The sequence below is a fragment of the Halictus rubicundus genome, chromosome 17 (genome assembly GCF_050948215.1).
Source record: "Halictus rubicundus isolate RS-2024b chromosome 17, iyHalRubi1_principal, whole genome shotgun sequence".
In the NCBI taxonomy this organism is placed as follows: domain Eukaryota; kingdom Metazoa; phylum Arthropoda; class Insecta; order Hymenoptera; family Halictidae; genus Halictus; species Halictus rubicundus.
This window is the reverse complement of record NC_135165.1, coordinates 133,904-155,992: the sequence shown is the minus strand read 5'-3', so window position 1 is coordinate 155,992 and position 22,089 is coordinate 133,904. Positions and strand designations below refer to the sequence as shown.

General features: G+C 47.5%; 1 protein-coding gene and 1 long non-coding RNA gene across 17 annotated transcripts in view; one reads left to right on the top strand and one right to left on the bottom strand.

Annotated features, from left to right (window-relative positions):
• The first annotated feature begins 81 nt into the window (after positions 1 to 81).
• On the top strand, positions 82 to 1,974 carry LOC143362600 (uncharacterized). Its single transcript, XR_013083672.1, has 2 exons — positions 82 to 301; positions 371 to 1,974. It is a non-coding gene; the product is annotated as an uncharacterized LOC143362600 (long non-coding RNA).
• A 374-nt stretch (positions 1,975 to 2,348) lies between these two features.
• Ndae1 (Na[+]-driven anion exchanger 1) overlaps positions 2,349 to 22,089 on the bottom strand; it is a 32,293-nt gene continuing 12,552 nt past the window's right edge. For 4 of the 16 annotated variants that reach the window (XM_076802901.1, XM_076802900.1, XM_076802911.1 and 1 more), the window contains 20 exons: positions 19,150 to 19,215; positions 17,103 to 17,241; positions 16,766 to 16,985; positions 16,336 to 16,459; positions 15,279 to 15,455; positions 12,731 to 12,835; positions 10,971 to 11,074; positions 10,510 to 10,695; positions 10,028 to 10,234; positions 9,405 to 9,817; positions 9,155 to 9,320; positions 8,499 to 8,657; positions 8,279 to 8,428; positions 7,820 to 8,095; positions 7,215 to 7,604; positions 7,011 to 7,118; positions 6,704 to 6,838; positions 4,228 to 4,409; positions 3,979 to 4,093; positions 2,349 to 3,156 (listed from right to left, as the gene is read on the bottom strand). In XM_076802901.1, the coding sequence (XP_076659016.1) occupies positions 3,079 to 3,156; positions 3,979 to 4,093; positions 4,228 to 4,409; positions 6,704 to 6,838; positions 7,011 to 7,118; positions 7,215 to 7,604; positions 7,820 to 8,095; positions 8,279 to 8,428; positions 8,499 to 8,657; positions 9,155 to 9,320; positions 9,405 to 9,817; positions 10,028 to 10,234; positions 10,510 to 10,695; positions 10,971 to 11,074; positions 12,731 to 12,835; positions 15,279 to 15,455; positions 16,336 to 16,459; positions 16,766 to 16,985; positions 17,103 to 17,241; positions 19,150 to 19,215 (3,500 nt within the window). In that variant the 3' untranslated portion in view covers positions 2,349 to 3,078. Of the gene's footprint in view, positions 3,157 to 3,856; positions 4,094 to 4,227; positions 4,410 to 6,703; positions 6,839 to 7,010; positions 7,119 to 7,214; positions 7,605 to 7,819; positions 8,096 to 8,278; positions 8,429 to 8,498; positions 8,658 to 9,154; positions 9,321 to 9,404; positions 9,818 to 10,027; positions 10,235 to 10,509; positions 10,696 to 10,970; positions 11,075 to 12,730; positions 12,836 to 14,483; positions 14,547 to 15,278; positions 15,456 to 16,335; positions 16,460 to 16,765; positions 16,986 to 17,102; positions 17,242 to 19,149; positions 19,216 to 22,089 lie in introns of all 16 variants that reach the window. The other 12 variants (XM_076802912.1, XR_013083670.1, XM_076802899.1 and 9 more) reach the window with 12 other exon arrangements.

Here is a 22,089-nt window from a genome sequence, read left to right as displayed (position 1 = left end):
GAATCGTGTATCTCTCGCTATCGGTGTCGGTGATTTAGGCATAAAGCAAACATTCATAGAACCAGCGGAAATGTTGACAAGCGCATACATTTAGAAATGAATCGATGCGAATGGAAGGTAACAGGGTTGAAATCATTGTACAACGACGACGACGAGAAGCTTCTTCGAATCAGAATTTATGAATAATGTCGTTAAATAGGACTAATGTACATCGATTGCATGCACGGCAGCGAATTACACGTAGTCTCGTAAGTAAGTTATGAAGGTAAGCGCGCAAAACTCGATTACCTCGTGCCTCGTGGTACAAACGATCGCGCACCGATCAGAATTGATCGAGCAGTTGTGTCTGTTGCGCACAGCCTCGTTCGAGTTGCATCGAACTTGACGAGACTTGACACTCCGACGAGGACGTCCAACTTTGATATACCAACTCGTTGAGCCTCTTTGTCACCGTAGGTATACTAAACACATGCATCAAATACGCTACATCGACACGCTATACGATCAAGCACGCCCACGACTCTGTTTCTTCGGTGACAGTCGAGAAAGGTTTCACCTCGTTTCGCAAATATACTCGGGCCTGCTTTATGCGATTTAGGCGTTTCGCTTAGGGTCCGTGCGAAATTTTCGATCCACCAAACATAATAATGTTGTAGATTCTAGAGCATAAATACGAATTTCAAGGTGCTCGAGATCAGAGTTCATAAAATATGAATTTATAAAATACTAAGGATGGGATCGAGGACTTGGACTTGGCGGAGTCATTAAAAAACGTTTTTTCTCGCACGCGTTCTCCATGCGTTCGCTATTAATTATTATTCTCGCGCTTAAGTGATTTTCCTGCCGGAAAATACGTTTCGGTATAATACTGACGAACCTATTCACGTGTTCACGATCGCATTGCCTGTCACGGACTATATACATACAAAACACACGTAACATTAACACGAGCGGTCAATGTATGTCTTTTACATTGCTACTCGCACGCATATATCGACGCACACCGGAAGCGGCTCGCTAAAAACACCTCTCCTTTCTTTCGGGTGCTGCTACGTTTGCTCTAACACTTTCTTACAAAATACTTTTTGTTTTTTTCTTTTCGAACGAGTTCGCAAACCCTCGGAGGTGCGCAACAACTCGACACGGTAACGTGACATCTGAAAAATATCGTTTTTCGACTCTCTCTCTCTCTCTCTCTCTCTCTCTCTCTCTCTCTCTCTCTCTCTCTCTCTCTCTCTCTCTCTCTCTCTCTCTGCGGATCCTCTTGCACCTCCATCGATCGCACTGGACGTCGAGTAAAAATCGACGGTGGCGAGACAATGGAAATGCTTCTGCTTCTGTTTCCGGTTTCCATCGCTGGCTGAAAGACTGCAGTTACGAGAATTGTCTCGACCGCCGGCGGAGATCACGATGAAATCGCCAAGAAAACAAATTTCGATTTCACATGTATAATTGAACTGCAGATTTTACGCACCGTTTCTGGCATCTTTGGTTTTTCCACGCTCGCTTGGCACGCTAGAATTCACTGTTTCAATTCGAATGTAACGAAACCCTCGCACTCCTATGAACTGGTTCGTTAAAAATCTGTCTTTTCAAAAATAGAGTAGCTGCGACAGTCTCATCGGTCAGAAATGAACTAGGTCTGGGAAATTTGCGATGCTCAAAGCTTCGAAGTGGTTTCAAAAATGGTGGTGGTTTAAAAAATTGGCAATGCAGTTGTCGATCAAACTCGGCTTCGCTAAATCATTTTCGGTGAAAACAGCTCCCGTTATTTCATCGTAACCCGTTCTTCGGCTACCTCGAACGGAGAGAGGACACTCTTCGAGGGAGAGTTCGGTCGGTCTCCACGGGACATTGGTTAAAAAACGTGGAAAAATCTCATAATTTCGTGGCAGAGTTCGCTCGGTCAAACCGGTCGGTTTGATCTTTGTAAAAAAGAAAAAAGAAAAAAGAAAAAAGAAAAAACAAAAGAAAACGAAACCGCCTATATAATCGCAGTATTGTCGCATCTGGCCGGTGACCGACGTCTCGAAAGCATTTCGATCGTTCGTCGAAACTAGTCTGGTCTAACGACGAAACGATCACGCGCGATTCTCTCTATTCCTCGGCAAAGTTCGCGAGATCATCCGTCGAAGGAACCGTCGACGTAGATCGTTGAAGGGGTTTCTTTGGCATGTCTGTTACGGGTACAAACTACGCTAACTATTCTGGATCGGTTACGACCGACATTAGTACGGGCTTGTCGCACACTGATCGCCGCAGAATCGAGCCTCGTCGATGTTCGAGTTTCGAATCTGTGACACGCTACGGCAGGCTTAGGCTCGCTGTGCCCTCGCTGTGGGGCTCTCTCTTTCCCTCCGTTTAGGGCATCCAAGTGACCCCCACTGGGGGCAGTTTTGCGCAGACTACAGGAGGCGTACCGTTGGCTACAATTCAGGGCAAGTGTAGTGACTCGAAAGACTGAATTTTGGACAAGGAGCATATATAGATCCTGCCATGCGCAGCTCTCTACAGCACTCTACACTCGAGAGCAACGAGACCACGCCCACTCGGGGCTTTTCGTAAAGAAAAAAAAAAAGAAGAAAAAAAAGAAAAAATACGCACGAGATCCAATTCCTTTTTTTCCTTCCGACATCGAGTACTCGGTCGAAAGGTTGCTCTTGAGAGCAGTTTAGGACCAAGTTTAGTTTCCCAGGGCCAGGAGCCCCAAGCCTGCGCTACAAACGTTGCTTCGAACGGTGTGCGTTTCACTTGTTTCCTCTTTTATTCTCGCGACGCTATACGCTAGTGGCACTCGTTAATTGCACTCGGATCAGATTACAGCGAGATAAGATATGATAGCCTCCCGTGCAACGGCACGCGCTACGAAATAAAAAATTAATTGTCTGTCACGGGTCAGCGCGTGTTTCTCCTCTCTGTCGTACGATTGCCCTTGGAACGATGATTCCTCCTCCCAGGATTTCGATCGAAACGGCCAGGACTCGACGACAAATTGCTAAGCTGGTTCCTGCAACGGTTAGCTCTGAGGTACCAATCGGAAGCTCCTCGATCGTTTTGCATCGTTATTCTTGTGGATCGTTAGACGGACGTCTCGGCAGACGTAGTGCCGTTCACTGTCAACGGGCCGATGCTCTCCTTCGATCGGATCAAGTCTACCTGGAATCACCGAATCGAACACGAACCATAGTTTCGATCGGCTCCGATCAGAGACATAGGTACCAACTACGAACGAGCAATGCCAAGTACGTGGAAAACAACTGCTAGGTGCATCGCGCGGCGCAGAACGGCAAAGGAGTGGCTCTTCACAGTATCGTACTATGTACCGTTCTCAATTGTTTCAGAATTTTCGTGTTGCCAGATTTATTTTTTACGAGAACACAGCAGTGAGAAACGTGGATAAAATTGATAGCGAGTTCTAGCAGAATCCAAGTTGGAGTTATACCCTTTATAAGCTTATTAAGAAGATATAAAAGTAACATTATAATGTTCAACTCTTTCGGTATTGAAGTTGTCGGGTGAATTTCACGCGACAAAAGAGCAGTAAGACACATGGAAAAAATCCCTGAGAAGATAATTTTGAGGATAGAAAAAGGAGGCTCGTTTTTTCAGCTTTGAACAGGTTGTAGCTGTTGTGCGCGTTAGGCGAAGCTTAGATGAACGGTGCAAACAAGAGAGCGGACAGCGGACAGCGTACAGTGTTCAAGCCATGGCTCGAAGCGATAACAAGACAACGAGAATTCTACATATATCATCTATTCTATGTATCGGAGTGATCGTTCTTCCTAAAGAGCAATTTCTATTCAGAGACGACTCTACCAAAGGGTACCGTGCAGCCCCCTTTCATAGTCTTACTCACAGTAGCGTACAGGGGGTATGTCGCATGCCGGTGTATTGGTGCTCTTGCTGTGTGTCTTGCCATGTGATTTATCGAATTGATGGTGATCGTGGTTAGAATTTAGAGTCATTTACGTGTGTCACCTTGATCGAGATCCCACTGTCATCCTCGTCCTCCTCGGTCATCGTGGTCAGTCTCGTTGTCTCGTCGGCCATCGACGAGCTATCCTTCTTCGAATGCTTCTTTTGCTTTCCCGCACTGAATTCAAAGACGTTCGAACTCGTTTAAACCGTGAAAAATGTAACAACGATCCCTACCTAACTGGTACAGCTTATTTCACTGTAAATAAGAACGAAGAAATCGTTTCAGTTCGACCTCGGCACGGTACGTACTTGATCAGCTTGGACTGCTTCGGCTTCTCGTTCCCCTCGTTCACCTGCTGCCAAATCCCGGTCTTGTTCACCTCCTCGCTGATGTTGATACTCGTCACGGGGATCTTCATGATGTTCCCATTCGCCAAAGAGATTTGTATGTTGCCCGGCGTCGTCCCGTAACCCGTCGACTCATTCTGTTCCTGTGGGACACGTCGCTCGATTACTCTTACGAGCAAACACGATGATCAAAAATCGGTTATGAGAAGCCTTAAAGCCATGCATCGAGCTGAGCAAAACTCTCTCGACTAACGTCTCAACAATTGCGCGCACGACGATGGATTCGGATAATCGAACGGTGTATCGAGTCGCGTCGCTCGGAAAACTGCAGTGACTCATCCGTTGCTCATCTATAAATGCAATTCGCTGGAAAAATCTTAATTGCTCTTTATTTTTCAAACGTAGATCGATAGAGCTCAAACAGGAAGCATTTCACTTGCATAAAAATCTCGCCAAAAAATTCTCCACCGTCCGAAACATTTTTAATCGATCAAGACTAAATATTGTTTCGAAACTTGAAATTTCGATGAAAATCGAGCAACAACGCGAGTCATTGCAGAGGTCCGTTCGTTATCGCGTGCGAAGGAGCGAGCCCGGCAATTTTCGCTCTGTTTACGAATCTTTTATTCAGCCAACGATAACGAAATTACAAGTTTCACTGGAACTAATTGCGAGCTCGACCGATTGCACGTTTCGATACGGTTGGAATCCGTGGCATCGTCGTCGTCGCGATCGCAACAGGACGTATACTCGCAGTGCTCGACATTCGATGGTCAACGTAATGATAGTGTGTGTGTGTGTGTGTGTGTGTGTGAGAGAGAGAGAGAGAGAGAGAGAGAGAGAGAGAGAGATCGTCAGCGGGGGATGTATAATGGATAAGAGACTTTGAAAATGACATTCCTCGTGCGCTGAGGAACTGTAAGGACACGTGCACATGTGGTCACGTACCGGATGACATCCGCAGGACTCGATGGCAGGAGCTGCTACCTTATCGCCTCCTTCTCTCATTATCCTTATCGATCATTTTCCCCCGATTATCAAACCCCTGCGAGACCCCTCCGCAAACCACAAGTCCGTAACTTTCTGATCAATCGATTCGGAATCTCGAATCGTGATTCGTCTCGCGAGGCGTTTCAAAACAGTCTCCGGCATTTCGATGTATAAAAATGTCCATCTCGTCCGATCGACAACCTTACGGTTTACTATAGTTCCGGTGCGTAGTCAAGGAATGTGCGCAGACGACTGTACCTATACTGTGTCGATCGTGTCGGTTTTCGAATGCTGCGCAAGGAACAGTCGGGATGATTACAGAGAGATTGGTGTGTGTTTCCAAAGAATATTGTATTTCGAATAGGTTTAAGGCAGGTCATCCATGCTCGATCATACGGTCGAACCGCTATACATGTGTGTCGAAGGGTGGGCGTGTTGTCGCGATCGGGTGACAAGGATTTTTGTATTTCTATACTTGGCCTATGTCTCCTCCGCTTTTCACTTTTGTTTCATTATTGCTAGGCCGAGTGAACAGACTAGGCTTCGCGAAGTGCGAACAGTTGTACACGACCGCTCGACACCGCAGACATTCTCCGTGATAAATGCACCGTCAACGTTCGAACCGTCAATCGTTCGACGATGACTCGTCACATCCGACATGCACGCTTGTCCTTAGTAAACGCTCGATTGCTTCCTAAATAAACAACTCAACGAATACGTATATTTAACTGTTGCATTTTTCAGTTGGTCCAACATTTCTATCTTCTCTAAGCTCAAACGGCAAGCGTCAAAATCGCAAATCCGCGAATAGAAATCGTTCGAACGTTCACGGCGGCGCAAAAGTTGTATAATTAATACTGGTCGAACCGGCTCGGCTTGGTTTGTCGCAAATATTTGGCACACGCATTGGCGACGGTCGGCCATGCTGTGCGTAAGGACGTTTTTTGGTCGGTATTGTGCGAACGTCTCTCCTCGCAGACAGAACAAACGGAGTAGCAGCATTTTCTATTAATTATTTTCCGCACAGCTGCCGCGACTCGATTTTTCGAGTTTCTCTTGGTCACGTCCAAGATTATTGCTTGTTTGGTCGGACAAAGAATTAACAAGAAGAAGAAGAAGAAGAAGAAGAAGAAGAAGAAGAAGAAGAAGAGGAATAACAACAACAACAACAACAACAACAACAACAACAACAACAATGTAACGCCGCGATGACGGCGGCGAGTGTACGGTACGTTCCGTGGTAAACTTCCCGAATGGTTTTTGCTTATCCAAGTCGATCGAGGACCAAGGTGTTGTCGCGTTCCTCGCGTTTTTGGCGAAACGTCGCCGGCTCGCCACAGTCGCAAACAGTGACAGTGACCACGGGGCAAATGTTCGCCACGCGGCCACTTCTCGTATGCTATTTACGGCCAAGGATCGCGTTTAGTATTCGTCTGAGGGTGCTAACCTCGCCACTCTCGAGCTGGCGAAGATCTTCCGCGTGCTTTCTGCTCGGTTCCGGCATCACGTCGTCCAGGATCTTCAGCTCGCGTTGCGTGAACAACAGGTCCAGGGATTTGCGGATTCCGATCATCACCACCAGCTGAAACGGCGAAAGGAGACATCGATTCAGTTTTGAGAAAAATTGCAATCGAAAAGAGATTTTGATGTTTTGTTTGCAATCGCGTGAACCAATTTTTTAGCGTATAATGTCGAGCGCGTCTTCTAATAAAGTTCTTTGTCTTTCGGAAGAAGGGGGTTCATCAAATGCTTACCATCAGAGGGAACAAAATGGAGGTGCTGCTGAAAGACTTGATGATCCAGAGGCAGGCCAGACAGGTCAGTTGTATCACCGTGAACACGTGCACGCGTTTCAGCGGCACCTGTATCACAATTGTAGATCGAAAAGTTCAAAAGTGTTGTAAACGTTAAGGATTGCCTGCTTTGGTCGGGATAGATAGATCGACGAATTGTTGTACCTGTCGGAGGAACATGTAGTCGGGTTGGTATTTCACCGGCATAAGCATGATCAGGATTCTGTCGAAGAACTGGAGGCCTTTCAGAGAGGCGACGCCCATGTAGAGGAAAACGCCGAATAAAACAGGCATAGGGATGTGCCTGAGCATCGGTGTCAGTAATACGGAGCAGCCGATCATCAAGAAGATGAGAATGTGGGTGACTCGCTGCTCGCGAACCCCAAGGAACTGCGGTTTTTCTCCTGGTGCGGCGCATTCGGACTCCAACTTTAACGAGTTCACATGATTGATAGAGAGTACAGTGGCTGCCACGAACCACGGCAGTCCCATCACCGAGCAAATCTCGATCAGAATCGCGAGAACGAACAGGTCCAGGTGGTAGCCGCACCCTTTCTAAACGAACGAATCGGACTAATTAAAATCATATCGTAACTATATTGCGGATTTGATGCATTTATAACAAAAATCTATACATGTACACAGATCAAATGATAAACAGTCGAATCATTTAAAGATAGTGTGTAACTTGGAATGGAATTGAAGGTGACAGGATTAGAGAAGAGAACGATGTATGTTTGAGTCGAGGCCTTGGTTGAACAGCGACTCGCCTTCAGCTTGTTTTCTTTCCTGTTGACGATCACAGCGGTGATCTGTTGGTCCATGAAGATTAGTATAGTGCCTAGGAGAGCTGGCAGACACGCGACAATGGCGCTCCACCATGGATTGTGTTGAAAAGGCCAGATAACCCATCCGCGGTTGTGCAACGTCGGCTTGAACTCTGCCGGCACTTCCAGCTTCGGCGTCGGTATGTTCACGAAATGATCGAGCGCGCTCATCGAGAAGATTGCGATTATCACCGCGAAATCGCTGACCACCTGTCTGACCTGCGAACAAACCGACATTGAACAATCTCTCGACGAACCAGCGCAGCGTTTGTTTCGCGGTCGTTGATCTTCCTTGCGAAAATGTTGGATTAAATGAAATTACTATGAAACTACTATGCCGTTAAGAACGAAGTTAAGAGTTTTACCATAGATAGCTACTAAATGTAAGGTTCGCTCGCTTACCTTCGATGGGAAGAAGAGAGCGTTCTTGAAATCTTTCAGCTCGACGGATAATAAAAAGGTGCCCATGAACAGTATAATTGACATGAGGAACACATCGGGTATGTAGTGCGGTAGATTGCAACCGTCACCCACCAAGGTACCGTTATACGTCTGAAAGAGAGTTAACGACATTAGGGGCTCGCCCCGATGGTTTGTAATCTGGCCTAACGAGAACATTCACCTGGCATGCTTTCTGGTCCAGCGCCGTCCAATTGACGTGATCGTAGCTGGACGGCAGACTGCTGTTCGGAGGTTTGCACCAACAGTCGATGTTGAACTGGTCGTTCGCGTGGGTGTTGATGGGATACTTTTTGCCGATTGATAAAACGTTCTCGATCGCCTGAAACAGATCGTATCGCAACGTTTTACACAGTCTCCGTTACGTCTCCTACCTCCGGTAAGACACAGCGAGACGCTTGTAACTCGATTCGGTCCACGTCCATAACGTCTCTCGATTCGAAAGATATAAGGGAAGAATAAAAAGTGCAAGAAGCTGTTCTCATCGAAACGAGACATTTCGGGAGGGGGGACACCGATTCGATTCGATTCGATTCGATTCGATTCGATTCGATTCGATTCGATTCGAAGCCCAAGAGGAGCACCCCGAGGAGCGGCTGGTTCGTAACTCGTGACCCAAATGTCGGCTATTTCGCTGATGAAGCGATTCGCGAAGCACGCGGCAGTTTTACCCCATCCAATTAACTGGATCGGTCGAGAAGGACGCGATTGCATAATTAACGCGGGCGACGACGACCTAGACCGTGTTCTCCTCGAACGATCCGATGGTTCAAGGTCTCCTATCTCTATTAAACTTTGTCGTTTGATCGGAAAATGTACCTTGTAGATGAAGATGAAAGCGATCAGGGTGGCAAAGTTCTCCTCGGTGAACCGTGTGATGTAGCAGACCAGGGCGCTGGCGTCGATCGCGACCAGGACCACTAGGATCAGCGTGATCCACGAGCCGATCCAGAAGCGGAAGGACATGTAGTTCCAGCCGTACATCCTGCAAAAACGAATACGTTGATTAAAAAGACGTCCTCGCCTCGATGCGAATCGTCTCGAACGAAGACTCGAAGGCTCAACTCACTTGCAGAAGTCGAACACGATGGTCTCGAAGACTAAAACAGGCCCGGTGGAGCCCAGAATAGTCAACGGCTGTCCAGAGAACAGTCCGTACCCGACGCCGCAAACGAAACCGGAAACGAGCGATTCCATAGCGGCCATGTTTTTCTCGGTTGCTTCTCCCAACAGCCCTCCGAACGTGATTATAGGGGAGAGGCAGGCAAAGTATAGAAAAATGAAGGACGCTATGCATTGGATGGCTAGGGCGTCCTTGAAATCGGACAGGTAGAACGGCACTTTCCTCTTGATGTCGTTGATCAGACCACCAAACAGTCTTCCGCTCCTCGATAGGCCTGACTCCTCCCTCAGCTTCTGCTCGTCTGCTTCTTCGTCCGGGTCCTCCTTCGGCTTCTCCTCTTTTGGACGCTTCCGCACCTCCTGAACAATCGAGGGAGGGAAATTCAAACATATTTTCCAAGATCTTTCGACACTTTCTCTTCTTTGTTATTCCGACTTTTTCTCGACTAATCTGAGTTGGTCGTATGTCAAAGACAACGCAACAACGCTACCCGTCCCGGGGATTAAACGTCTCAGAACGATAAACACGTTATCCTCGCAGCCAGGAATCCTTCTAATCTACCACGCTACCTGCGAAGGAATCGCAGCAGGAGGTTCTATCCTGATGGCAGGATCCCATTCTCCCGGCGGCAGGACCGTGACAGCGTCCAGAAACTCGTCGATGCCAGCCAGCAGATGATTCCTGTTTTTCGCTTTGTACGCCACGTCGTGGAACACCTCGTCGGACATCAGCGTGGCCATCGCTCGGCCGATTTCATGGAAACCGGAGATCCCGCCCTGTCAAATCAAACGTAATACACGTCGCAGGCTGTCCCGTTGTCTCGAGGGAAAAGTTTGCGGGCCCGATTGCACGAAGGATTCGAGCGATGTCGAACGATAACGAAGCCGTCATTGGCTCTCTCGGGAGAGAGAGAGAGAGAGAGAGAGAGAGAGAGAGAGAGAGAGAGAGAGAGAGAGAGAGCAGACGGGCAATCAGCGTGGACAATTGCTTCGTTAAAACTTTAATTACTCGGAAAGAGGCACAGTTCGAACGGAGGTCAGGTGTGTCTTACCATTGGACCCAGCAGGACGAATATGAACCTAGTCGGGACCGGAACTTCCGTCAAATCGCCCATTATCCCGGCCTGGCTCAATCGGATGAACGCTGACAAGGTTTTGTCTAAAAAATCGACCTCTCCAACGAGGATGTTGCTCGCCTCCGCACCCGCCGGTATCTTTCGCATGAAGTGCGTGTTCCCCTATTAACAGTAATCGCCCGATCGAATAGAACGCCGAGTCTACCGCACTCCAGGAAAATTCGTCAGAGCCCCGCCGAATGCTCGCGCCGCTTTCTGCTAAGTATTTTCATTATCCTTCAGAATTTTCGTCCGACCCGTCCAGACGAAACACACAGTGGCAAATAGAAAATCGCATTCCAATCGACGCGACGGTCCAGCAGAATTACTTTTTGCTCGAAGCAAAGCGACACGAGCATTTCGAAGGAGCCCGCAAGCGTTGGCAGATTTCCACGCACCCTGTGATTCCCGTCGCCGTTCTCCAAACCGGACGAACTATGATTCCTGCTGATGGACACGCTGCTAGGACTCCGATCCATCCCGTTGGTGGCTGGTTCTTGGCCTGAAAGAGTTCTAGCTTACCGCCTACTGCGTCTCTTGGCGATTCTTAGCGAGAAGTCGCGTGGGAATCGTAATCAAGGGGATGCCGTATGCGGGGGATTCCCTGAATTACCACTGCCATCCAGGCTGGCTTGAAAGCTGGATGGTCGTGACCCAGATAGCAGCGTGTCGAAACTTGCCGAGTTGCAGGAATCCGATACAGAGGGGTTTCCACCGGGACCAAGCCGAAGTCTTATAACCGGATCCTCTTAAACGCGACGCGACCGAGGATACGCGTCGAAATCGATTTCGACGCGTTATCAATGAAATCGAACCCTCGAAACCTTCGAGATTCGTGTCAACAGATTCGTTCCCAAGCCGCGATTCGCGCCGTCGTTTAACGCTGGAGACACCGAAGGCAAAGGCACGTACAGTCGCTCGCAATACGACATATTCGGATACGCCGAAAAGACTAACTTTGTTCAGTGTCTCGTGGTGAATCCAAAGAACGCTGCACGCGGGAGAAACATTTCTACTTTGACAAGATCGAATCGAATAAATCGTTCTTTCCATCAAAACGAGTCGGTCCGCCAACAGTGTCAGCTACCGTAGTCACTTTCGTTTATGTCATGTTTTTGAACGGAGAGCCGCTATAGCGGCTCACTCGTTGTTCTCGCATTGAAAGCCGTGTGCGCTGTACATACACGTCGTGACAACGTTTCCTCGTAATACTTTTTTACATGTGGGTGCATAAAAATGTTACAATGTTATTTACGCGTAAAGGGCACCGAAAGGTTAATGGAACAGAGAATGTTCCGGTTCGAAATATTCGCCGGTTTGAACAGAATGTTGTAAAAAATCTGAAAAAAGGGGTGAGCTTTTGTAACGTTTAAAAGACATTGCAGACGGATTGCTCTCGGCGCCTGCAGCGTTAAATGTCAAGTACGACGCAAACTCTTCCGGCAGATCGAGCACAGAGGTGTGCTCGCGCGGATTTTGTTTTCCGTGTCTCGAGTTCGCTCTCGATAATCGTTTGTCGATACACATGTTATTTTCAGCGACCGTGTCGGGTTTCCCGTGAACCCGAGCGGCGACCGATTGGGCCAGGGATTCGTGCAACTCGCGAACTACAGTCGTGTCTCGATATATGTGAAAACATCCTGACCAAAAACTCGCATGTACATATAGCGTACACTTGTTGTTTCTTGATCTCTTAACATCGAACGTGGAAAATAGTAGCGAATAAGCGGTACATCGTAACATTTATGAAATCTTTACCATCATATTCGTGACGTTTTTAGTCTTTTAGGTTTTTCTTTTTGTTTTTCTTAAAAAATTAACCGAAAATATTTGAGAGCGACCCATTCTAGGCCTCTGTACACCGTACAGGAATGTCGGTAAATTTACCACAGATACGGTGTAAACATCTGTTTCACAGATATCGAGACACAATTGCACAATGCCTCTCGAGGAGGCGTTCGGGGGAAAATTTCACCCTTCCGTCCGCTCTTCTCCGTTTCGATTGCATTTTCGTTGCATCTTCGACGTCCGAGAAAGGGACGCAGGGTGCAATCGTGTTCTTTTCAGGGGAACGAGCCAAGTATATACATATACTTGGCTCTATATATATATATATACTGTGTATCGAGATAAAGCAAGCACAGAAAAGCAAGTTTACCGGGATTACCGGGTATTGCAAGGAAGCGGCTACCGGGATTCAGCGTGGCCCCACTGCCGTGACTTGTTGCGCCGGCGATCGCCGGGGCGGAATTCGATTCCTCCACTAAAAATGAGCATGAAACACACACACCGGGCTAAACCTGTATTTACAGAGGCGAGGTGTCGGTTAGGATAGGCCCGAGAGAACCGGGAGAACGTCGTCCTCGGTAAGCATCCTGCTGACCGACGCGACAGCGGATTTTTCACGCCAAAAATTTGCAGCTAGCGAGGAGCAACTTGATCCTTTCAAGGTCGCGTCAGCATTAACCATTTCGAATGGTAAACGGTATTTTTGGTTGCATCTAATTTCATGCAATTCGTCCGCAGACGAGTCAGCAGATTCTTGTTTAACGGCGCGCGTGCTCGATGTACTTTGAAATTCGATTTTCTCGAAAATCTCGAACAGGAAAATTGTACGGTATTCTACTGAAATTAAAGTACATTTCAGGAACGTTTCAGAAACGATCCCGAAAGATACATTGGTACAGTCTTCCGTTAACATAAAGGAACTTTTGTTTAGCGAAACAGATTTATCTCGCCGAGTAATTCACCAGAAAATTTGTATGGCAGGCAGAGCCGTGAAATTGCGTAGCTGCGAATTTTCCGTGAAATATCTTGCGCCACGATGAACTATACTAAGCTCGTCGGTCCTGCGGACTCTTTAATCTCGAGGATACTCGTGTCCCGTGTTCCTCGATCCATTATCGTTACCACGGATCAGTCGGAGATGGTGTACAGTGCTACGTGAGTAAGAGGAAATGGGAAATTAGTCGGCCTGGCTGAAACGACAGGCTAGTTAGTCGATCAGAAGTGCGCCAGTTAGTAAGTAGCATGATATACCAAGAGCAAGTTATAGTCAAAGATACGATATACACACGCACACGCACACACACACACACACACACACACACACATACATATATATACACACATCGAATGAGAATGCACACGTGCGTCTTTACACAATTAGAACGATAAGAGAGATCATGCCTCTGGTGGATTGTTAACTTATACCGTAGAGAATGTTCGCCTACGCGTTTCCGCGGGTACGTGCACTCGAAAATCGTTTCCGGCGAATTCATTCGGCCTTCTTTGAGCGCTTGTTACTAGACTGCTGAACACAAATTAGAAATTCTTTCGATCTGTCCACCGCTTCGAATCGCACCTACTCGTTTTTCCCGTAAATGCTTAAAACCAGCAGTCTACTCGTTCACGGCTCGTTGTTGGCTCGCGACGGGAAACCGGAAATGCTTGTCCTTGTGCGTCGATAGAATCCTAATTGATCGGTGAACAGAGAACCGTCGAAACAAGAAAAAGGAAACGCAGGCTCGATATTGCTCGGCAGGAGGCGAGCCGAACCCGCGCGCGCGCGCGCGTAATTATGCTTTCGTTAATCCCAGTGTAGACGATAACCGATACCCGATAATCGAAGCTTATACGCAATTCTGTTTTCCGAGATTGACGCGCGAAAACGCTCTGCGATAGATCGAATCCGTGCAGTGCTGGGCTGCCGTAAACACCTAGAGATTAAGAGATACAGAAAACAAGAGTGGAGAGAGCGATCAAGGATCGCGCCCTGGTTTTATATCGGAAATTGCTTGCAGTTCTATTTATTATGTACACCTGTGCGATCCAAGAGAAACAGAGGCTGAGAACACACGGACTTTTGTGCAGTCGATTAGAATTCATAGATAACCACCTGACGAGCTAACCTTTTAGCTGGCACATCGCGAACCACGTCGTGAATCCGACCACGTGCGGAACGGTGTATTCGTCTGACATTGAACATAAGAAAGAGACGGTTGAGTTCGGGGACACGTCGAATTGCTGGTTTGTTTCGGTTCGGTTTCTGGACCAGGGGCTCTGGACCAGGCTTGGCTGCGATTTCCAGCGAGTTTGATCCGGTCAGGATCACCGGAGCCACGTCCACTTGGCGCGAGCCACGGCCACTCTGCGCAGATGCAGCAAAATAAGCAAGTTCTACCGTATTGCATCTTTCGTTACCGTTGAATTTCCAAGATTCAGAGTTCCCGGTTGCTAGGAAAATATTGTTCTCGGAGGCAATTCGAAACGCTCCGAGGCTGAAAGCTTGAATTCTCAACAGTGAAAGAAAATCGTAATCGTTGCGAACAAGATGAGAATTCATTTACTTTTCTGACTGTTTGCCAAGTGGCCCAAGAGGGCGGCGTGGCTTCAGTGCCCCGAGGAGGTGCGACTTTAGGACCCTAAGGAGGCGTGGCTTCGGTGCCGTAAGCGGGCGTGGCGTCGATGCCTCGCGGTGCTAACCCCGCCCCAAGCCTGCTCCAGATTTTAAATTCGTTCTATCTAGACTCCAGGGAGTTCCGATAGCCGATAGCCGATAGTCGAGCCGAGAGTGCACGAATCGCGATCGTTTTCTTAGTGCGAACAGTCGTCCGATGATTCTGATCCGATGAAAGCAGCTGAGAAAGCACCATAACCCAAGGAGATCGAAGCTGTAAATGGCGAAGAACTGGCCTACGCTATACCTGGAACCAGAAGGTACGGTCCTTTCAGATCTTTCGCCTCTCTCGACAGCAGAGCCGTGTTCGAGTTAGGGCAACTGCTGCTGCGAGCGACCGAGGGCGCGTACGCGTCCCCAGGCTCACGACGCTCCTGTAAATCTGATGTGAACAATCCAAGCATACCACATGTACAGTTCCCATCTGAAAATGTCGAGTGTTTCGCTGTGTTTAGTTTTCTGTGGTCGGTTGTTGCGACGCTAGGGCTTGCCGAGAGTCGCAACCACCGTAAGTGTATCGATCGTTCAGGGTCAAACAAAGTTGAGCTCTCTGGCTGCAAAGTGGGACACTTGGGCTACAAACCGAAGCTTCTCGACATCTTTAGCGTAAATGATTTTTATGTCGTTTATTCGGTCCAGGAGTCCCAGAGTGATTCGCAGAAATCTTTCGTGAACGCAACCATCCTTCAACTATTCGAAACTCACGGATCGGTTGCAATAGAAAAACCACGTGTTATGCTCAAACTGATAGAAAAAAATCATCGACACTTTCACCACCATTCGCACACGATCGTTGATAAACGCGAGAATGCATCTTGAAACGCTGAACGCTTAGGCACGTGGATCAGTTTCAACATGCATACACCGCGTTGTTTTCTGTTCGAAGAAAATTGCATAAACATCCCCAGTCTACCGATCAACCACATCGAAATCCAGACCGCGAGCTGTATCGCAATATTCGATTCCACATCTGGCAGTTATTATGACTCCATCCGTCGCTGTGCTTTTGACCATGGCCATGGATCGTACTCAAATAAAATAAACGAAACAAAAGACTGGGTATAAAGGGTTCCATCGACAATCGAACCTGAACAATGGAGAAAGTAAACTCGAAGAGACGTGTTCCGCACGAGAAGTCGAGCTTTTCGTTCAGTTTCGATTAGGCTGCCGCGCGTATGCCGGCTGTGTATTTGTAGACCGTCCGTCGCGCATCGCGTCGCGTCGCGTCGCGTCGGTCAGTCGATTGATATCGAGAGCTACCGTGTCAATGGATTGTAAAGGGTGTACGAGATCGGCGAACTTACTCTTCGACGAGGAGTGGTTGCGTCCGATCTCGGCCAACGATCTGATGATTGGCAGCCTGGACATGTTGTTGTCTTTGCGTCTCTCGTGCTGGTGCCGGTGTCTCACTAGCAGAGCTTCCCGTACCTGAAACCCACCGAACTTGTTGATCGACAACTGTAATCTTAAAACCTACAATCCTTCAGCCCCCTTGACAATTTTAACCGACATTCTTTCTTAATACGAATCTTTACGTTTTCCTTAATTTTAACCACAGAAAATGCTCTCTATTCTTCTAACAATTTGTTTGCTTTTTCTTTTTGCAGTTTTCTTTACGGATCCATCCTGAATGATTCGCACAGGTAGCCGAAACAAGTTCTACTAATATTTAACAATGTACAAGTTCCTTTCGGTTTAAAGAATTTCCTTGTCTAACGATCTTTCGTTGTATACCTTTTCCCGGGCATCGAGGGACAACGATCCTTTATTGACCATGCTGTCCAGGACCAGGTCCGCGATTTGTTCGAGGCTAGCAGCCTCCATGTCCAGCATCACGGTGCCATTCAGCAGGAGACTCCTAAGCTCGAACAGAGCGTGCAACGACAGGGTAGCTACGTGAGGTTTGCTCCATCTATTTCCACCCTCTTCGACGTCCTCCTCGAACTTGATCCATCTGAGAAACACGGCCGCGAGTATCGTATATCGAAGGATCGACCGGCGCGGCGTGTACCTACGGCGTGTAGGTAGAAACAGCAGACGGTGTACGCGGAGAACGAAACACCGAAATTACCTTGCCGTTTCCTTCCACTCCATCTCGTCGCCGTCCCTGACGAGCTCCTCCATCTCTGAGAAAAGTGGGTGGGACTCGTGAGCATCGTCGCCGACCTCCTCGCCCAGGATGAACTGCACCCTCTGGGCCGGTGGTGTGACTGCAATACAACACGTTTCCACGTGAAACACGCGTACCAAACGAATCTCTGCACGTGTACGAAACGAATTCACAAAAAAAAAAAAAAAAATAAAAAAAAAAATATCAGATGCAGAAGAGAGCTTAACGAGGAATAGTCCCGAACCCGGAAACTCGACAAATTATGAAACCTTCGGGATACGTAGCGGACAATTTCTTGCGAGTAACGGGCAAGTGTGTTCAGTGAAATGAGATGAGAAGATCCTCGTTCCCAGCGAGGAAGAACTGTCTGTCCGATGATCGTTACCGTAAAAGCGAAAGATGAGAGAAAACTAGTGCCGAGAGAACACCACCTACAGACAGAGCATACAGTTGCCATTCGAAACGAGAGAGACATCGATCGTCGGTGTGCGGTGCAAAGGGGATGGATGGATGGATCATCGTTGTACGAGCGCGTGATCAACGATCATCGATGACGCATGCACGCGTCCGAGAATGACGAGCATCGGAAAGAACAGTCCACGGACAGACAGACACGAAGCAGACACTTTGTTTCTTGTTTTGGGCTACGCTGCTCGCGTCGAAGCTGCTCGAACTCGTGCTGCTGCATGAAACGTGGATCGAGTGTGCGCGGAGTCGAGAAATCCATTTCCCGAGACCATTCGATTTCCCCTTTATGATTCGCGAGCGATTAGGCCGATTCTAACGCCTTCACCGTCGGCCGTGTTGCGACGCTTATTAGATCAAAAGAAACGATGCTGTTTGTTACTGCACCGTGAGAAGAGACGCAACAATTTCATCTTGTGATGTATACAATTATTTTTCTGGTTCTTTTATCGTGCAGAGGAACGATGAAACTGCTTACGTGCTAGAAAATAGAATATCTGCTTCAAGGAAAATCGTGTGAGTAACGATTCGAAAAGAAAAGAAAGTTTGTGCGTCGAGGAAAATCTTGAGGAGGAAAGATTAGGGGACAGTCGGCTGACCATGGAGGCGGTGAACGTGTTCAACTATGAATTCGAGGAAAGATGCAGATGCTAGTGATGCCGCGATGGTAATCCTCTTTTGACGTAGAGCCGCGTCGCATTAACGATCGTCAGAGCTCTTTATGTAACGATGATAAACCAGTTAATGATACGTCCGAGCAGCCGTACGCGAGGCGAGCCGGCTCCCTCCGATAAATATTGATGTTCGTCGAAACGCATCGGCATACTCGCACGAGTGCCGAATGGCGAAACATCAATTATCCATACGCTCGCGATACCAATTTAATCGAGTTTAATTACCGTCGCGGCTAGCTAATGAAGCGATCGTGACATCACTTCCGATATCATAGTTTGCGCTCAGTTGTTTCGGTGTACGGGACCTCGATTAACCATGGCACCAACTGTCCGCGAAATTACGCGTCGAATAATAATATTTAAACGTCTCACTCTATTGTATTTGTCCGTTTCCTTCCTGTAGGGTTTTGGCAAACTGTTTTGTTGTGCCAAAATCTTTGGTATTTCTATTTGCTACAAGTCTACTACCGAATTACCAACTATTAAAGCACCATAAAATCGGATTGATCCAACTATAGAAACAAACATGAATTTTTAAGTCTACACAGTCATAAAGAAGAACGTAAAGAATAATTTGAAGCAATACTTGCCAGACTCGATTATAATTCAAACAGCATTCTTACGAATCCGGTGATATAATTAACTGCAAAAATCCCTGGCTATATTTCCGACTAAACAAATAAGAAAACTAGAAGAAGTCAAAGATAAAGACGAACGTGCAAATGTTGAGTGTACCTTGCATCTCCTGTTAGTCTAGTTAATCGAGACCCAATTAAGAACGTGCCAATTTGGAAGTACGAATGGTCTCTAGGTGAAAGTGTACGTAAATGCAGAGTAGTCTGGTTATACACACAGTATTAGAAGCTTACATATCATCTCGCCGTCGGGATCGCAGATGCTAGATAGTCGACTCCTTCGAGTCATCAGCAATTGTCCTGAAACGTCAAGGAGACAAGACACGTCGGCGATAATGTTTGCTAGTTACATCGAGCTCAACTCACTCTCTCTCTCTCTCTCTCTCTCTCTCTCTCTCTCTCTCTCTCTCTCTCTCCCTCCCTCTCCCTCCAAGTTCATGAAACCCCTTCAAACAAGCTAGCTCACTCTGTGATGCAGTCTTCTGAGCCCGATTTAACCCTAAAACAATGATACCAGGGTTTGAGAGCACCTGGATTTTCACCAAAAAGTCTGGACAAACTGATCCTAGACAGTTAAAATAAACAGTTTTACTCGAGTCTCTGCTATTTAAACCATCAAACTTCAATTTCGCACAAAGCTTTCGCATCGATAACGAGGAAAATGTTCTCGCCCCGGTCTGTTTCGCGAAACTCGCTACGCTAAAGGTTCGAAGGTTTGCAGAAAGTATAACCGCAAACCACCCGATCGGGGTTAACGAGACACAGTTCTCGAACATCTGGCAAGTCGGTGGCGGCTTCAAAGTGAAAAGTATCGATTCCTGGATTGCTCGTGGACGAAGACAAGCTTGGAATAGAATGCATCCGGTGCATCGAACGTGCACGAGCTTTCGGTCATTGTTGACAGGCACCGAATGAACGCGGTAAACACGCACGGAATCGATCGTTCATCCCCCGGTGAGGCTGAACACGGGAGCTGGGAAGCTTCCAAGTTTGTTCGCGAAGTCGTTCGGAACGGTTCCGAGGGATCGACTCGGTGGTTTTCGCTTTTCTCGAGGTCTTTCCGCCGTTCCCGGTCAAATGACGCGGAATTGATCGTTGGCCAGTCATTCGCCTGCCGGAGATGCTATTTTCTAGCGCGAGACGATTGCGAATCCTCGAAGATTCTCTGGTGCGAATTAATAGTAAACCTACCGAGCACGAACAGCGATTCGCACGAATGGTCTGCACGAATTGCAACGTACAGGAGAGTCAGATAGACATTTATTCCTTTTTCAAATCATTCTACCCTGCTGAAAATTATACAACGGCATTTTAATTAGATCCGTACTGACTTGACTGAAAAATAAATCAATGTCTATCTAGCTCCTATATCTTGCAATTCGTGCAGACCCATTTTGCATAAAAATCCGTATTCTAACTCGATAATACAAATAGCAAAGAGTCGAAGAGCAAAGACGTTATTCTTGCTTGAGGGTCTGACCACAGAGAAGAGAAGACGAGGGTCTGATAAAATCACTATTCTTGATCGCTGAGCGTGTATCCGAGAGCCGTAAAGCTCACGATTCCGAACCATAAAGGATTAGCTCAGCAAGTACTTTACACCCCCCAGAAAGATTGCTAACAGAGGTTTCTGGAAAGAAAGAGACTGTCATAAAAACGTTCTGTGACGGTGGAATCCTCGCAGCGCAGTACCCTCAGTGGATTTCAAAATGCGAAGGTTCAAGGGTCGATCCGAGATAGAGAGGGAGAAAGGGAGACCGTTCGCTACTCGGGACTCGATATCGGTCACCAACTTGTACCCGGTGTGTCAGAAGCAGGGTGAACAACCGGGCAAGTCCTGACAAGTGGTTGGCTCGGTGCCACGCACCGCTCGATACAGTCGCAAACTGCAACACACTGTGCGACGCGACGCGACGCGCAATGCTCGCAGCCGGTGGGTATGTACATATACCCCCTTCGACGAACGCGCTAATGGCAACGACAAGGCAAAGGAGAGACACAGTTGTTTTCATCGCGAGCGTCCTCGCAATTTCCCCTGTCCATCGTCGTTCGAGAGTCCATCTCGTTTCCCCCGTTTTGCGAGGTTCGCCGTCGCGTCGTTTCGGGATGGATAGCAACCCAGATCCTCGGCCTTTACAGTCTACACTGTTCCGAGGAGGAATGGCCGGCGAGGAGGGTGAAAGCCTTGCCGAGGGCCTGGACGATCAGAAAAATTGCCGTTGGCTGAGAATCGGCTCGTTCGGCTGGAGTGCACCGGCGAAAAGAAAAGAATTGTTCTTTCCGGTTTTCAGCCAAGTGGATTATCCGGAGCTGTTGGGTGGCCCGGCTACATTCCCTTTGCGGTATTTAGCGCCGGCTTCGAAAGTATCTGGACCTCGAACTCTAGATTATCAGAAAATTTGTTCGTTCAGCTAGAGTGCTACAATAAATTCGACTTGTTCATTCGAGAAATAATTTTCTCTTAAGAATGCCTCGGTGAAATCGATTTTCTGGTCCTATCAGAAGGAACTATAGTACCCCCATTGTGAAATTTAACCTGGTTTCAGATTGAATAGCGGTTTACACGTCAGGCTCTACAGGCTCTACAGATTATGTTTCCAACGGTAAATGGCTAGGGCAAAGTCTGACACGGTCAGAGTGCTGAAACAAAGATTTCTTTTTTCGCGGGGGAAGAATTTTTCCCTTGGCTACTTCGATTGGTTGAACCTATCAGAACGACATGTATTCCCATCGAGGTATTTAGCGTCAGCCTGGCTTGAATAGCGCTTCGTCGAGCACCTCAGGCTCTACATTATGTCTCCAATAAGAAATGAATAGGGTGGAAGTTCTGCCAGGGGCGGATCAGCAAAAAAATTGCTCTGTCGGCTCAAGATTGGTTCGTTCGACCCCCTCTGGCACTTTCGCTGAAGCGGAGATATATTTTTTGATCGAAGAGAAGTTTTCTTTCGGACACCCGTTTAATTAAATGGGCCGTTTCACCTTGCTAATAGCACTGCGATCTCTTAGCACCGCCAGAGCATCGTGTTACTCGTTATTTTATAGCGAAAAGAAGAATCAAGGAATTTTTTCAGAACGACATCTTTCTAGCACTGTACGTTGCTGTAGCAAAGATATTTTGTCTTCTGTTTTTTTTTTCTTTTGTTATTTTTTGACAGAAAAGAATTTTCTTTTAGG